The 16,445-nt window shown below is 50.2% G+C and overlaps 8 protein-coding genes across 8 annotated transcripts; 7 read left to right on the forward strand and 1 right to left on the reverse strand.

Moving 5' to 3' along the window:
• Positions 1-65: 65 nt before the first annotated feature.
• Positions 66-1,689, forward strand: PtrM4_080500 (CodB, Purine-cytosine permease; the record flags this gene model as incomplete). Its single annotated transcript, XM_001940923.2, has 2 exons — positions 66-1,556; positions 1,606-1,689. 2 exons carry the CDS (start codon positions 66-68, stop codon positions 1,687-1,689), a joined length of 1,575 nt encoding a protein of 524 aa, XP_001940958.1.
• Positions 1,690-2,496: 807 nt separating this feature from the next.
• On the forward strand, positions 2,497-4,596 carry PtrM4_080510 (Myosin-tail-1 multi-domain protein; the record flags this gene model as incomplete). The annotated part of the gene is made up of 4 exons (XM_066106435.1): positions 2,497-2,722; positions 2,772-2,847; positions 2,896-3,476; positions 3,530-4,596. The coding sequence occupies 4 exons, from the start codon at positions 2,497-2,499 to the stop codon at positions 4,594-4,596; spliced, it is 1,950 nt and encodes a 649-aa protein (XP_065963373.1).
• A 1,460-nt stretch (positions 4,597-6,056) lies between these two features.
• Positions 6,057-6,455, forward strand: PtrM4_080520 (uncharacterized protein; the record flags this gene model as incomplete). The annotated part of the gene is made up of 1 exon (XM_001940925.2): positions 6,057-6,455. The coding sequence occupies one exon, from the start codon at positions 6,057-6,059 to the stop codon at positions 6,453-6,455; it is 399 nt and encodes a 132-aa protein (XP_001940960.2).
• A 363-nt stretch (positions 6,456-6,818) lies between these two features.
• On the reverse strand, positions 6,819-8,114 carry PtrM4_080530 (uncharacterized protein; the record flags this gene model as incomplete). Its single annotated transcript, XM_001940926.2, has 2 exons — positions 6,819-6,945; positions 6,994-8,114. The coding sequence occupies 2 exons, from the start codon at positions 8,112-8,114 to the stop codon at positions 6,819-6,821; spliced, it is 1,248 nt and encodes a 415-aa protein (XP_001940961.2).
• Positions 8,115-8,969: 855 nt separating this feature from the next.
• Positions 8,970-10,163, forward strand: PtrM4_080540 (uncharacterized protein; the record flags this gene model as incomplete). The annotated part of the gene is made up of 1 exon (XM_001940927.2): positions 8,970-10,163. One exon carries the CDS (start codon positions 8,970-8,972, stop codon positions 10,161-10,163), a length of 1,194 nt encoding a protein of 397 aa, XP_001940962.2.
• Positions 10,164-10,920: 757 nt separating this feature from the next.
• PtrM4_080550 (PutA, NAD-dependent aldehyde dehydrogenase) lies at positions 10,921-12,534 on the forward strand (the record flags this gene model as incomplete). The annotated part of the gene is made up of 3 exons (XM_001940928.2): positions 10,921-11,396; positions 11,450-12,307; positions 12,390-12,534. The coding sequence occupies 3 exons, from the start codon at positions 10,921-10,923 to the stop codon at positions 12,532-12,534; spliced, it is 1,479 nt and encodes a 492-aa protein (XP_001940963.1).
• Positions 12,535-13,232: 698 nt separating this feature from the next.
• PtrM4_080560 (uncharacterized protein) lies at positions 13,233-13,863 on the forward strand (the record flags this gene model as incomplete). Its single annotated transcript, XM_001940929.1, has 2 exons — positions 13,233-13,606; positions 13,689-13,863. The coding sequence occupies 2 exons, from the start codon at positions 13,233-13,235 to the stop codon at positions 13,861-13,863; spliced, it is 549 nt and encodes a 182-aa protein (XP_001940964.1).
• A 1,677-nt stretch (positions 13,864-15,540) lies between these two features.
• PtrM4_080570 (uncharacterized protein) lies at positions 15,541-16,260 on the forward strand (the record flags this gene model as incomplete). The annotated part of the gene is made up of 1 exon (XM_066106436.1): positions 15,541-16,260. One exon carries the CDS (start codon positions 15,541-15,543, stop codon positions 16,258-16,260), a length of 720 nt encoding a protein of 239 aa, XP_065963374.1.
• Positions 16,261-16,445: the final 185 nt, after the last annotated feature.

The following is a 16,445-nucleotide window of genomic DNA, read 5'->3' on the forward strand; positions in this document are numbered from 1 at the left end:
TGCGAAAGGACTCATGCTTTGCGCCCTTCCCCCAAGGCTGCTGCTAATGGGTGTAGGTCGCTGTCATGGTAGAATTCTGCACGAACAACACCCACGATGACGAGACCAAAGTTGCGCCGAATGCGAGCAATGAACTGCAACTACAACTGCCTATCAGCACGCGTGATGCTGGAATCGACGAGCGCTTACGAAATGGGGGATGGCAAGATACGTTCAAGGCATTCGAGAGGCAGCTCGTGGAATACAACCTCGAGGCGCGTGGCATTCAGCGTGTAGAGCCAGACGAGCGACAAGACTTGCGCCTCCTGGGATACTCGCAGGTCGCTATCATGTGGTTTAGCGTCAACCTGGCTGCAAACAACATCACCCTAGGTATGCTGGGCCCCGCTGTCTTCGCGCTCGGATTCCTTGACTCCTGTCTGCTGGCCGTCTTTGGCGTATCTGTGGGCTGTCTTGTTGTCGCATACATTGCCACCTTTGGGCCGAAGAGTGGAAATCGGACCATGGTATTCACACGCTATGTCACAGGATGGTGGCCGTCTAGAATTGTTGTCTTACTCAATATTGTCGTCCTTTTGGGTTACGGCATGATCGACTGCGTAGTAGCCGGACAGATACTGTCTGCCGTCTCTGGAAATTCCATGTCTGTCGTAGTCGGCATCATCATCGTGGCCGTGATTGCATGGATCATCACAACGTTCGGATATCGAATATTCCACTATTATGAGCGCTGGGCGTGGCTCCCCCAGTTAATTGTGCTCTCCGTGTTAGCTGGTATCGCAGGGCCACACTTCAACATCTCTTCCCAGTCGACTGGCGATACGGATCCGGACACCATAATAGGAAACCGCATTAGCTTTTTCGGCCTGACACTAGCTGCGGCTATCACATACGGTGGTGGCGCGGCTGATTATTTTGTTTACTATCCCGAACACTCATCGTCCTTGAAAATCTTCGCAATGACCATGCTAGGTCTTATGTGCAGCTTTACATTTGCCTTTATCTTAGGTATCGGCCTAGCATCCGGCATGTCAACCAATAGCAACTGGGAAGCAGCATACGGTGTATCCCAGGGCGCTCTCATTGTCGAAGCATACAAGCCTCTTGGCGGGTTTGGTTCTTTCTGTGGTGTCATCGTCGCTCTTGGTCTTGTCGCCAATCTCATTCTTCCCACATACTCTTCTGGTATTGATGCCCAGATCCTTGGTCGGTACGCAGGCGCGATACCGAGAGTAATCTGGAACACCATCGGCGTTGTCATATACACAATATGTGCATTAGCCGGACGTGCTCATCTTGCCGAGATCTTTACCAATTTCCTGGCTCTGATGGGTTACTGGGTATCTGTCTGGGTCGCTATCGTTCTAGAAGAGCATTTGATCTTTCATCGCCAGGCAGGCTTTAATTGGGGAGTTTGGAATCAAAAGAAGAAGCTCCCTCTGGGTATTGCAGCATTTGCAGCCTTTGTCATCGGTTGGATAGGCGCTATCATGTGCATGGCACAAGTTTGGTATATCGGGCCAATCGCCAAGCAAGTTGGTACCCACGGAGGAGATGTAAGTCTCTTTAACATTGTAGCTGTTGATATTTAGCTGATTAGTCTAGATGGGCAATTTTATTGGCTTTGCATGGGCGGCAGTTGTATATCCTCCCCTAAGGATATTGGAACTCAAGCGGTTCGGAAGATGATGCCAGCCGGCTCCGACGAAACCAGTACACCAGAGCTTATGGAAAATAAAGCCTGCAGCCCCAGTCACACACCCGGCTCGTCTTCATAATCTTTCTGACGTGCCGCTGTTCCTAGTATTCCTTAGACCATGAGGGCTATGTTGTACGCAAACAAACCGTGGATTAATACGTGATCAATATTAGTCCTGTTCTTCTAGGAGGTTCTGTCTTAGATATACATATGCAAAGAGTATGACACAAAAGCTGAGTAGCAATGATAAGTGCAAGAGTATGATTGCTTTTGTTTTGAGGTATAGGAAGACGTTGGCGATTCCAGGCTAGGTATGGTTCCTGATCATGAAACGAGTACTCAGGCTCGTTGCTTATACTTGGTACCCCCATATCTGCATGATACGGGGTATTGTGATAGCTTCGACAATGGTACAGGATGCAATAGGCTGAGAGCTCAAGGGCTGGACGATGAGAGTAAAGACATAGGCAGTGCGCATGCGGAGCAGATCATACACTGGATGCTGGTATTTTGATCAAGGTGAGACTACGCTATTAGAATCAAAGGCTGATTGTGCGATATTAGTATGACCAAATCGGACGTCACCCGTTGTCGCTGCTGCCACAACAACGAGCCGAGGCTTGGCGTCGCAGTGACTGCCTCTCACCTCACCTGGCCACAAACAAAACAAGACCTTTTTGAGTTGGGACCGAGGTCTCTTATAAGACATGCTCAGGCTGGAGTAACCCTCTGTTATAGCACATCTTCAAGCTGAATAAACGCTCTCTCGTAACGTTCTCTCGTAACGCTTCTTCGAGATGGCCGAAGATCTCATCAGTTTCGACGATGAGGTCACGAGCTCGCCAACCAGCATGCCGAGCATGCCGCCCAACATCAATCATAGCAGAAGCACTCACAGAGATGAATTCTTCGAGCTCGCGAGCATGGTGAAAGCCAAGAAGTCGTACATTCACACAGTGCCGTCTGCATCTCGGCTACTGCCATCTACATCTGGGCCACTGCCACTCACTGCAAGCCCGAACGGTGATTAACTCTGCTCTCGTCCTTTTGATCGTGCGCTGAATTTTTCTAGGCCCTCGAACTGCCAACCGTATCGTCTCTGAAAACAGCATCTCACTTTCGTCAGCGAGGCGACCCCGTCTATCAGAGTTAGTTACACGGTGTCTCATGGAACTTGAGCTGACGAACCTGGATAGCTTCTCCTTCGAACCCATATCAGAGCAGCCTCTAGATATACTAGCTCAGCACAAAGTCGTCAACGGGCACGGAAATAGCTTTCGTCATAGCGAAGCTAGCATGTGGAACTTCCGCGAGCCCTCCGGCTATCCTCCCCACAACGAGCCTTTGTTAATCCCAGAGTTCGAGCTGCCTGTACGCAATGGCCTCGCTGATCCGCCGACACCGCCTCAGTCTCTCCCAGGCTCTGCATCAGCCTTTAGGTCCGAGCAAGAGCCCATAGTACGGATGACAAAGCCAGCCTATGACAACATGTGCAAGAGTCTTGATGACACGGTGAAAGAGAACAGGGAGCTACAGATCAGTATGGCAGCTCATAATCGTACCATTGAGCAGTTGAGACACGATGACCACGAGATGAGTTCGCAGCTGGGCAAGCATCGATACCAGAACGAAGCGAACAAGGCGCAAAAGTCGGCTATGGGACGGGCATTGGGTGAGAAAGAGACGACTATCAAGACACAGCAGCTAGAGATCGAAGACCTGATGAGCAAAGTATATGCTTTGAACGCTAAAGTGAAAGAGCTCGAGGCTATGTCAGGTATGTTCATATTGTTCATCACGACCAATTTTCGTCAAACTGATAACTAGAAGACGAGCGCAACTATCTTCGCAGCGTAATCGAATCATACGAGGTCAAGCATAAAGACGCCACCATCAATATATCGTCCCTCAAGAGTCAGCACCGGCACGATTCAAGTAAACTGGCTGCCATCAAAGACCAAGAGCTGTCGTCAGTCGAAACAGCCTATCAGAATGCCCTCGTCGAACTCGATGCTATCAAGAACCAGCATGAACACACTCTTGATAACCTCTTTGCTATGAAACAAGAGTTTGAGCGTGCCTTGAATAAGTTGGCTGCTAAGGACCAAGAGCTGGGAAGCTTCAAGGAGGAGCATGAACGTGCGCTCGAACATGCGAGTGCGGCTAAGGACCGAGATTGGCAGAAATTCGAACAAGGTCGTCAGCGGGAGCTCAGCAACCTGGCCGCTTCCAAAGACCGCGAGCTCGAGGAAGCCGAGGAAACCGTCAGGAAACTCCGGATAACCAACAGCGAGCTCTCTCAGAAGATTCTCGAAGTGTCTCATGCTCAAGTCATCACTGAAGATCAGATGGCTCGTGCACATAAGCAGGCAGGCAGTGAGGTCAAACAGGAGAAGGTCATACGAGACTTGCGGCATGAGCTGATGGAAACAAATCTCAAAGTTGTCAAGTTAGAGGATCAGAATGAGGTGCTCAGGGAGAAGACGAAGCAGACAGACATCAATGGTCTCCAGGCCAAACTGCGCGAGAAGACCAGTGAATGCGATCGCCACCGTAACCTTGCCAAGATCGCAGAGGCACGATTCAAGCAGAGCCAGGAGCGGCTTCTTCACATCACGAGCAACGGTTTATCTCTACAAGGTGCCGTACACCTCGTCAAACCGCGCGCAGATTCAAAGCTCCCTAGGACAGTTCATTCGTGTACCGAGTGCTACGGCAAGAACCTAGAGTGCGATGAGAACACTACATGTCACAACTGCGCTGACAGTAACTCTCCATGTCTGCGATGGAGGTGTTCTCTCAAGCACAAGCTCGGCGACTGTCCCCTCACCCCTTGCAAGCTCCCACACGACTCCCAGGGATGGCTTATGCTACCCAAGGACAGACCTCAGTGGTAGATTTTGGGCTTTGAAGGATGGAAAAGGAGTCGGGGTACATAAAAACCTCCTAAGGAGGATATGTGGGTTTGTGCCGGCTCTATTATCTTAGCCGGTCAGACCTGGCTTCCATTACCCAGTACCAGTAGCCATGCGCGGACTAGGTGGCATGGATCTTTACCATCCCAATGCAATGTTCGAGTTTTCTACTGCCTTGATTCATTGATAAACTGTTTATCAAAAGACGGTCTATGTAAGACACCAAGCTTGGCAAAGTACCGGCACATGTATTGCCTGGCGAGCACGTTTTGGGACCTACCCGTCAAGCCCTAGCAGGGATCCACACCTAACATTAGCAAGTCGCATGCCTTGAGATAATTTAGCATGTCCTAGGCTCGCTACTGATATGTTTGACTGGTCCAGCATGTTATACAACCTTCAACAGCTCTGTAGCCGCAATAATTAGTTCGCATACAAGTATTACCCATGTTCGGACAGCCGATCGGCAACGGATAGCCAGCACATAGGGATAGGCAGGGCGTGCGGGAGTTGACGACAGGTGTGTATAATGCTAGGCAGCCACCGCAGTAAAATTTCCATACTATTTGAAATATAGATGGTCATACAAGGCGGTATAAGGCATAGGTGTGTCTCTTTCTCTGATGTTTATATCCATACAGCGCAGTGATCCTGCGAAAATGGTACCGAGAAAAGACCCGTTCGTTACGCCACTACCAAATCTAAGCTTTCTCCACACTTGACACCCATCATGTACATGTCTCAAGCATCCCTGGGACTGTGGAAAGAAGGGGTTCTCGCAGGGCCACGTAACTGCAGATGCGATTCACTAGTCCAATCATCCATGGCTCTCCTACCTACAAACACAACAAACATGCGCAAGACTCCACATTTTGCAGTCTGCCCAACTCGGCGCACGATGATCGGCATGTTCATACTTCCGACATTGAGCCTTGTTTGTGGCCCCTAATTAGCAGGCACTACAACCAAGCTCACATGCCCAGAATGACCGGGAAGCTTCGCCTGGGAACGTTCGTCAGAGGATTCGTCTGCATTCCTAACGCGTACGGGTCCAGACTTCATATCTCAACTTTCCTTCCACGCGCGTAAGCAACCCAGGCTGGGGTCAACTTGACGTGTGGCTCACACGATACGTCGTTGAGCTAAACTAGTTGGAGGTGGGTTGGATTATGGCGTGGAGATCCGATTGGTTTGGCGTGTGTACGAGGTTTACGAATCTGACACAGCCACACAAGGTTGCGTTGCGACATCGCCGCATGGCCACCCTCGCATGGTATTGCCTAAAATCGCGTGAATGATATATTGGCCGAGACTGGGGTAATGGTACATAATATGTGCGTTGCTGGCTGCTGGTAGAGGTCGTGTTTCCACTTTTATCGTTCGCGGTCGTTGTCGTCGTTTGGCATCCACGTCCGGGATTTTTCCAAACAAAAATGTCCACCATGAATGGGAATACGTTACATCAACCGCAGAATATGGCAGGTCAGATGGTTCTCCATCAACCACCACCGCAGGATGCGCCTGGAGATATGGTGCTATATCAGCAACCGCAACCATACCCTGTCCAACAACAAAGCACCGACCACGGCCCCGTACCTGCCACCCAACAGACACCAACCACGGCTCACAAGAAAAAGAAGAAGGCAAAATCGTCGCAAGCAGGTGGTCCCATCCGCAAAGGCCTTGAGAATCTCGCCAAACTCGTCGAACGCAAGATCGATCAGCAAATCGAGTCAGCAAGAGTACGAGCTGTGAATGCTGAGCAACGCTCAGTTGCAAGAGCGAACTCGTTTAAAACACCACCACCCCAGGCGAACATGGAAAAGAAGCAATACGCATGAAGAAGCGGGAGTGTTCGGCTGTACTCGCACTAGCTTCTAAGGATGTGACGCGATATGGAGGCTCTGGCATACGATTTGTTCATACACGTCCTTACAACCGACCTGTGGTGAACTTGGTGTTTTTTTCGCGCACTGGGTTACAGTGCGCAACGGCAAGACTGCATATCCTTTCTTTTGTATTCCAGGCTATGTCGGGAGATCGGAGTGTATACTCGTGGTGATGGAGACATTCACTTTAGTCTTTTGAGAAGGGGGGATCTCGAGAAATGTATACTTCAAAGAACTCGTCATGTAGATGTGCAAGTTGTGGGGGAAGAAAAGGCATCATTCTCAATGGAAATATGATTGTTAGGGTCCGTGTACTTAACACAGGCCCTTGTTGTCGTAGCTAATGTATGTTGGGTCGTACAAAGACTGTCGCGGATCCCGAGCGGCATCATAATCAGGCCAGGACCTCGGAGTGTAATCGCTTATGTAATCCCAATGAGACCTACTATGAGTTAGAGATCTTTCTGCATCCTTGTGTCATGACACTTACATGAACATCAATTCTAACGGAACTTTCGCCTGACGTGACTGTACCCTGACTACCCGAGAAGCCACCTCTTCGAAGAAGGCGGGGAGAGAAATAGCCAGCGTCATCCTTTCTAGGTGAGGAAATCGCAATCTTCGTGCCGCCAAATTGACCAGCTGAGAGAGACACTGCGCTTCGTCCGAGTGCATGAGATTCTTCTCAACCGGGTTCAAGTTCCCTGAGGCAACTAGATGCCGCACATAAAGTGTATGCAAAGACGCTGGGAGGCAGGATGGGCCAAGGGCTAAACTCCTCAACGCCTGTGTATGCCTTGGCGTATCCAAACATATGGTATCGATCATGAGATGTTCAAGTCGTGAGTGTCTCAGTATGGCTCTTGCATCGAATCGGGCGCTGACGCCGACATCTCCTCCGTACATGTCCCCATGATCCAGATCATTGTACATAAAGCTGAAGTCGCGGAGGGTTGTCTCAAAGGCGTGCTTGAACATATGAACCAGACAACGGAACGCCGGGCTATTCAAGGAAGCAGCGTCCGGCCCTTTGTAAATGCTGTTTATATGCAGACACTGCAACTTGCGAAAAACGGCTGCAAAACTTCGCATCTCTTCGCCATCTTCCCACACTATATCGGAGCTGGAAAAGGATATCTCTAAGTAGGTGATGTTATCATTGACAAATGTCCAGTCGCGCTCGTCCCGAGAATAGCTTCGCTGGAGTGAGACATCCGAGAGGATCAACACAGTAATCGAGGGCAGTCTTAGGATAGGTATGACTTTCGATAGTCTGCACGACACGATATCAATATCCAGTCTTTGAAGGTTTGGAAGACGAAGTACAAAATCCAGTACTTTACTAGGGAGACGATAATAAGCCATGATATGAATGCCTCTCGTGTGTCGTGAGAGCTCAGGTCGGCTGCTCATGGTCTGCAGTAACTCTGCCTCATTGTCGCCAAACATTATAAGTGAGCGATAGATGTATGTTTCCGTGATGCGACGAAACTTCCGCGAGACCATCGATAAATCGAGGAGATAGCCATAGGAGGTATTATATCGGTTAGGCAGAGGGTTCATGACCTCGCACACTATGTGATCGAGCAGTTCTTCGGGAAGTTTCTCCATGACGAACATCCGCTGTTTGGAGACCCTAAACCGACCGTCAATATGTGGAGCGACTGGAGACAGCCGGCTGAGGCGATTGGTGTTTGGGGTGCAAAGTCTGCTTCGGCATTCCCAAGGGAAAGAAATATAGTCTAGTTTTGGACGACCTGAGATACGTCAGCGAGATGGACAATGGCGCTTGACAGATATGTCTCAATAGCAACAGCAATGCTAATTCTTGAGGGGCTGCGAAGGCAACATTCTGGCAGCGGGGTTGACTAAGCCCGCTTAGCGCAGAACCCATGCACATCGTGTGGCGGGCACTATGTGGGCAACAACGTCACTTATAGACACTCGCGGACGCGCACCTTCTCAGCTACGCCGACGGTCCAATACACTCCAGGGATTATTATGCGCACAACTACGGCGTCTCCTGCCAAGACTCAGAATTAGCTCCCCACCTCTGTCGCCAGCAGCTGTGGCGTATGTAGCCACCCCGGCGGTCCGACAGTTCCTATACGTCCTATTCATTCACACTACGCGTTCCATAGACTCCGATATACCATGGCGATTATCAACGATAAAGACTTCCCTTTGCTGCCATCGCAAGATGGAAAGCAGCGTCCTCGAACAAGAGCTCATGTCAATACTGCAAACATGCGGAGGAAAGGAGGATTAGATGCCTCACTGATCGATCTTCCTGACGAACTTATACTAGAAATACTGGAACATCTCCCAGGAAACTCTAGTAGATCTGACCTTCGTACACTCCTGGATTTATCATTGACAAATCGACGTTTTTACCGAATCGTTATCGAAAGGATATATGAAAGATATGAAAGTTACTACCGCGAGCCCTATAAATTTCTTCGTACGATGATATTAAAGCCAGAGCTTGCGGACCTAGTGCATGACGTGGACATCTCCTTTACGGCATGCATGGGACAACGACGTACTCCAACCGCGCAAGACAAGAAAATCGTCAAAGAAGGCCTACGGGCGCTTGCCACACCTGGTTGGAAAGACTGGGCGGCTAATTGCAATTCCAAAGACAAGGGTGACGAAACGGTATACAAGGCGATATTATTCTACACAAGAAATATAAAGTCGCTAAGAATTGATGGTGACATACATGCCTCTTCGCGAAGCGTTGACTGGTTCGAGGTTTTCGGAAATACGACTGCTGGAATCTTGTCCGATCAAGCACATGGTTTCCAGCACTTACGATCAGTCTCAATCGAGAACACCTCAGCAAGCATCATTCAACTTGCACCTCTATTCCGATTGCAGTCGCTGCAGACTTTACAAATACGAAATACCGATTGTTGGACAGCAGGAGACGGACATGCACCCAGATTGCAGCGGCTCATTCCACGGGCTTGCAACAACATCGAGAGCCTTATTCTGTACGAAAGCTTCTACGCTAAGAGGATATTGAACATATTACTCGCGTCCTCTCAGAAATTAGTGTATTTTCTGTACGATATAACAAACGACGATGACGCAGAAGTACCATTATCGCGGGATGAGGCCTCGCTATCGCTGTCTCAAGCTCTGGCTTACCAGAAAAGCTCACTAGAGGGTATTGATGTGTACAGCGAGCATTACAGCGAAGAACTTTACGTTGATGTACATCTCCGAGATAGCCTTAAGGACTTCTCAGTATTGAAATCGATCACCTGTTCTCTCAGCAAGGTGGCATCAAATAATTCTGATACTCTTGTTCAAAGACTGCCGCCGTCACTGCTGAAATTCCGGGCATACATCCGACAGTATACATATGACGAGGATTGTATTGAGGCCTTAGAGCATATGATTGCCAACTATCAGTCACACACGCCTCAGCTTCAAGAGATCATAGTGGCTGCTTCACCCTCCTTGGAGACGTACAATTGGTTGAAGTACGACTGGAGCCGTCTTGTTCAACTATCCTCGAAAACGGGACTAAGTTTCAAAGTGGACCGGCAAGGAGACGATAACGATGATGACTTTAGCAGCAACTGGGAAGGGGGTCATTCGGTATCATCTCCTTCATCAGATGAAGTCGACCTGTATAGTGACGACGAGTAATATCCAGCGGGTGACGGTTTCGACAAGTGACCCGTTGATATCATCCCTGCAACCTGGGGTTCGTCGCGATAAGTGCTTCATATGCGCATGCTATACATACCTGCAGCAATTTACATATTACAACCTTGAGACGCAAGAAGGTGTGTATGAATAAATTCCGCAATGAATTTCGGTTGAGGGGCAGATAAATGCGGTATGACCCATATTTAGTGCATCGTGTCCCGTCTCAGCAAAACAAGGTAATACCTTGAGACAAGCGACCGTCCAGAATTCCGTAGGTATTCTGTCATGCACTCAATGCCTCCTGGCTAGATGTATCTTCAACAATTCTTGCTAGAGATGGTTCGCATCAGTCAGTGTGTTCTGTCACGTCATTAATGCTTGACTTGCCTCGGTTAGCACTTAGAGGAATTATTCCGTATTATTATTACCGTGCTCTCTTCACTATTGGAAGACATTGCGTTATGCCGTAATCTGTCAATGTAGCCAAGATCTGCTGGTGTCTCAATGGTTGAATGTTAGCCGTGCCGTCTCCACATCGCGGCCCACCGGCCACGACCTGCGTTTCTTAAGTGGGGTTTTTGCTATGCGGATTCTTGCGCCACTGGATGCGAGACAGACAGCAGGGTAGATAGCTCTACATTCGAGACCTCGGCAGGCAATTATAAGATCGACGACGCCCATTGCTACTTATCTTCACAGAAAGCAACCCTAATTTTCCACCATTACAACCTGAGCAGAACGATCAGAAGCAAACATGTCCGGCCCCACTGTCGTTAAACCCGATACGTCGTATACGGTACCCCTCCTCATCAATGGCAAGGAGGTCGTCACCGAAACCACCTTCCCCATAACATCGCCCGCAACACAAAATCAAGTATGGAACTCATCTTCCGCATCGCTGGACGATGTCAAGAGTGCAGTCTCTGCAGCAAAGGCTGCCTTCCCCGCGTGGTCCAAAATGAAGCCGGCAGCCCGGCGCAACATTTTCCTGCAAGCTGCCAACGTGGTTGATGCACGCGCGAGTGAGCTTGCAGACTACATGGATATCGAAACCGGTTCTCCAGGCGCGTTCAGCAAAGGCTTCAACGTGCCCAAGATGGCCGAGATGTTGAGGGATGTTGCGGGACGACTGAGCGCGGTCATGGGACATATTCCCAGCTGCGAAGAGGAGGGTACAAGTGCGATGATTGTTAAAGAGCCATATGGAGTTGTACTTGGCATTGCACCTTGGTATGTAATCGTTGTATGCGCTAAAGTGTGTGTTTGTAAGCTAACGAGAATAGGAACGCGCCGTACATACTTGGTATGCGATCGGTTCTGTACCCTCTCGCCGCAGGTAATACTTGTATCCTCAAGGGAAGCGAGTTCTGCCCTCGTACCTGGTGGGCTCTCGGCAGCGTCTTGAGTGAAGCTGGACTTCCCGCAGGTGCGCTGAACGTGCTCTTCCACCGTCCTGAAGACGCTGCGCAAGTCACCACCGCCTTGATCGAGGAGCCGGCCGTCAAGAAGATCAACTTTACTGGCTCCACCCCCGTCGGCCGCATCATCGCATCAACAGCCGGCAAGAACCTCAAGCCCGTGCTTCTTGAACTGGGTGGCAAAGCAAGTGCCATCGTGTGTGAAGATGCCAACCTGCAAACCGCCGCAGTACAATGCGCACTTGGTGCTTTCCTGCATGCAGGCCAGATCTGTATGAGTTCCGAACGTATACTCGTACACAAAGACATCAAGCCTCAATTCCTTGAAGCCTTCAAGGGTGCCGCAGAAGGCATCTTCGGTGGCGACAAACCCGCACCCGTCCTTGTGGCCGCTCCCGGTGTCGAAAAGAACAGACGCCTCATTGCTGATGCAGTCAAGAACGGCGCAAAGGTCGTACACGGTGACCACGAGAGGGAGGAACAACACCCTGACACCAACGAAATCGCAACCACACGCATGCGCCCCATCATCATCGACGGCGTAAACAAGGACATGGACTTGTATCACACAGAATCTTTTGGTCCCTCTGTTTCCATCATTGAGGTCTCGAGTGATGAGGAGGCCATTGAGATTGCAAACGACACTGAGTACGGACTTTCAGGCGCCGTCTTCACCGAGAACCTGGGCCGGGGCTTGAGAATCGCAAAGCAAATTGAAAGCGGGTAAGTTTGCTTTCCACTATCCATTCCCGTGTTGCGGCGCGGGGTTTGGTGAAACTTCAATTTACTAACGAACATGGGGTAGGGCTATCCATATCAATGCCATGACTGTGCACGATGAGTTTACTTTGCCGCATGGTGGTGCAAAGGCGAGTGGATTCGGTCGCTTCAATGGAAATTGGGGTATTGAAGAATTCTTGCGTCTGAAGACCATCACGTACAAGGACTAGGGTTGACTAGTTTGTCGTACACGACGCTTTACTGTGCGTTGAAACTAGGTACTGGATACCTAGGTAGTGAAAATGACATCTTAGTTTTAATAGGTTATGCAAAAGAGATACTAGTGACGTAGCGATACCAAGCATTCTGTGACTTGAAGTACTGGTGATGGGATTTTGTGCTCCACTGCGGGAATCGTAACACGGATACTTCCGCCAGTGGGCGTCATGTCGTAACCCCACTTGCGCAGTACGAGAGTTGCCAAGCGACTTGCAGATGACTTGCAGATAGATCACGCGTTTCAAGGTTGAGGTAGTAGTCTACCTGACTGATTACAGGTAGATGGGTAATACAAGATGTGATGCCGTCCGTAAACCCGGTCAAAGCAGATACCCCGCGGGATGACGAATGGAGGTAACGTGCCAGAAGATCGGAGATGAGATGTACTTCCTACGATGATGCTCTACGAAAGTCTTGCTCGAACCAGCAAACACAACATATAGGAGGTATGCATGTCACGTATATGCCCTTGGCATACGACCTTTTTGGATTGGCAAACAATGTAGTCAGGTACCATATGCGTCACTGGTCCGAGAATGATCAAGGATGCAATGTCTATAAGTTCCATCAGCGTTCCCAAGTCAACATCTCATCAACGCCCCTCCTACTCCCAACCAGACAAACAACCGCCTACGTCAAGCAAGTAACAATGCGCTTCCAACCTCTTCTCGCAGCCATCCTCCTCCCACTCGCTTTCGCAGACACAGCGAATTCACCGGGTCTCGAGCTTGCCAATGTTACGTTCAACTCTTACTACACCTTCGTGTCTCCCTCCGCCGCGGGACCCAAACTAGGCTCCATCTCCTTCGCCATCGTCAACGACGCCGTCGAAGACCCTGTCTTATGCGATGGCTACAGTACAAACCCTTGGGCCATGTTCTATGGTTCCGACGAAATGTATTGTGATTACCCCGAGACAAGCGGATACACGGAGTGCTGGACCAGCAGCGCAAGTTTCTTTCTGGACACGCTGACGCCCGGAGAGATGAATTTGACTGTACAGTTGAGCTGGACCTGTGCGGGGTGAGTTATGCTTCTTTGTTCTTCCTTACTTTTTCACCTTTGGGTGAAAACTACGGACACAGCATGCTGATGATCAATACAGTCAGGGCCAGTATACGCTTACGGCATGGGAAAACCTCAATCTCGACTGCCAGAGTTGGACCTGTACGAATGATATCTGGCCTAAGAATACAATCTACTCCAATACTACTACGGTCTGTGAGCAAGATACCGTCACCTTCGGGGGTGGAAACGCAAAGGTGCACAAGGTGGAGTGAGCGTATCAGGTCGGCGGTACTGAACTGTACTCGTGGCACGGGATGAATGTAGACGTGAAGGCATATTGCTTCATTATTCCTCTTATGTCCCCAGTGAAGCAAAGTTCTTGTTTCGATAGCCGTACTATAAGTCTAGTGATTGTTATCGTATTTGAGTATTGGAAGCGTAGATCCCTTGCAGAGGGTTATTGCAAACCGGTCTGTGTTGCACAAATATTGAATGTGGTTTCCCGGACAGCAGCCATATAGCAATAAAGTTACGGAAACATCCATGGGTACTGAGAGACCGAAGCTACCAAGCATATGGCTATTACTCGTATCCGTGTCAGCTCAGAGTTGGGGCATATTCACCGTTCAGCCGAGTAAGCCGCCAGCGTGAAGGGTCTCATTTCTTTTTTGCAGGTTTGTGTGTTTTGAGTAAATGCGAAACGCGCGGTCGTTGTCTGATTGACCGGTTTTGGGCATGTAGGGTGCTCGTAGACCCTCAAGACTAGTGTCATGTGGTGTATGCGCGTGTTATTCTTGGCAACTGCATTGCCCCTTTACTATGGCGTACTTGAGGAGCGTGATGCAGCAAGCTCCCGAGATGAGGCGGCGGGCAAGCGCTCGCTGAGGCAGTGCGCTATCGAGTCTCTGGTTACATGCGATTGATATTCGGTTGTGTGCGAACAGCCAGCGTCACAGATTACTTAGAGGCCGGCTCATCACTCTGGTACGGGCTCTGATGGTACGGGCCTTGAGGGGTCCGCTTGTCATGTCGTTCACGTTGCAGAGCTACATTGGCTGCTGTGGCTACTCATGACTACTCATTAGCCCAGAGTTTATAGGGATTGTGGGATAGACCAAAGGGAGGCTGATTGGTTCTACCACTATTCCCGTAAAACATGAGACCCAAGGGCAGCACAAACAAAGCCAGTTCAATGGGTTGCATGCGTGATGCATCCCGTGTGTTGCAGAGGTGATGTGCCGGGCCCAGGGTGGATGTGCGATAGCGCACGAATCGAGGGTGGGTGTACGTGATCGGCTGTGGAGGGGCCGGCGCGATCGACATGTGAGCAGACCACCAAAGAGTCGTGAGAGAGTTCCGTAGCGAAAGACGGGGGCGACGGGGGCGACGAGGTCAAGGGAAAACTGCCATGGACCCTGGATAGCGTGAACGAGTGAGTGTACGATAAAGTTTCATCTGCGCATTGACCATGAGAGAATCTGTGTCGGGTAAGGGTGGTGAAAGCACGGACGATGACGCTTGTCTAATATCGGCCGAACACCACGATTCCTTCGCTGCCACGTCCACGGCCATGGTGACCTATCAGACGCGCCCTCAACGCCCCTCAGCGCCATGCATGCAGGATGCCTTTGCGATGTGTCTGTCGAGTGGATCCAGACCTCGCTGAGCCGTCGTCTCTTGCCCGGATCCAGCATGGACGGATGAGGCTAAATAAAGCCACGCTGTGCCCTTGAGAGGGGGGAAGGCTGAGTACTCGTGCCTTACACGGCGTCTTCCCCCACTCTCATTCGTATTCAAGGCTGGACGGATCCGTTCGAGCTGTTACTCTCATTCTTACGCACCTTCATTTTTTGCCCTGGAAAACGCCGTCGTCGACCACCTCGCACTGCCAGGACCCAAGCACAGAAATCTCATCAGAAGAATTGTATAGTGGGGTAAAAACAGACACCATGGACACGTTATCGCCGCAGACTCCGTCCTTCAGGAAGAGGTCGATATTCCGTCGCTTTTCAAGAAGAGACCGAGACGAAACCCCGCCTGCGTCGCCCTTTCTCATCGACGAATACCCAAGGTCGCCGAGGAGATTACGACGTGCCTCCACTGCACCACCACCAAACCTTACACCACCGCCGTCTCCGCCAAACTCCAATACTGGCAAAGCCGTAGCAATAGATACATCCAAGCCGCGGCAACCCAAGCTGCTTAAGCATGTCCGGCGCGTCGACCTGCCGCAGCGCCAGAATGCACGAAGCCGATTCACCCCACCCCCATCACCTGAGCCACGCCGACGCGTCCTTGCGGATGCGCTACCAACCATACCTTTCCCGGGGAAGCCTCTGATAACTCCGTGGAATATATTCCTACCACCTTCGCAGATTTACTCTTTGTATCTTGGTTATGCGCCCAAGGACATGGACGACAAGTGGTTCATATACAGCGAAGGTCCAGACCAGGCTGGCAAGCTCAAAGTTCATTTCCACATGAGCGGCACAGGCATGAAGGTGGCCGAGCTTTTTGTGGTTATGGATACCAAAGGTGAGGGTGCGGGCAAAATTGTGGGCATCAAGTGGAATGGCGGAGCAGAGATGAACTGGATGAGTGAAGAGGAGGCCAAGTACATGATTCGGACGGCGTGTCGGTGGCAGCTGTCTGTGAGCTTGGAAAAATGAGATTGCTGCTTTCTCTTGGTTGTTGAATGGTAGAGCGTATGCAAACGATGCTTCAGGCGTCCATGTTTGGTCCTTTTCTTCTTTGCGCTGCGGGCCGATGGATTAAGCACATAATATAGCCCCTTCTTAATCTTTCAACGTTGGCAAGGGCTCCAACATGTCACGACAATGATACGACTGCAATG

The sequence above is a fragment of the Pyrenophora tritici-repentis genome, chromosome 3, assembly GCF_003171515.1.
Source record: "Pyrenophora tritici-repentis strain M4 chromosome 3, whole genome shotgun sequence".
Lineage (NCBI taxonomy): Eukaryota > Fungi > Ascomycota > Dothideomycetes > Pleosporales > Pleosporaceae > Pyrenophora > Pyrenophora tritici-repentis.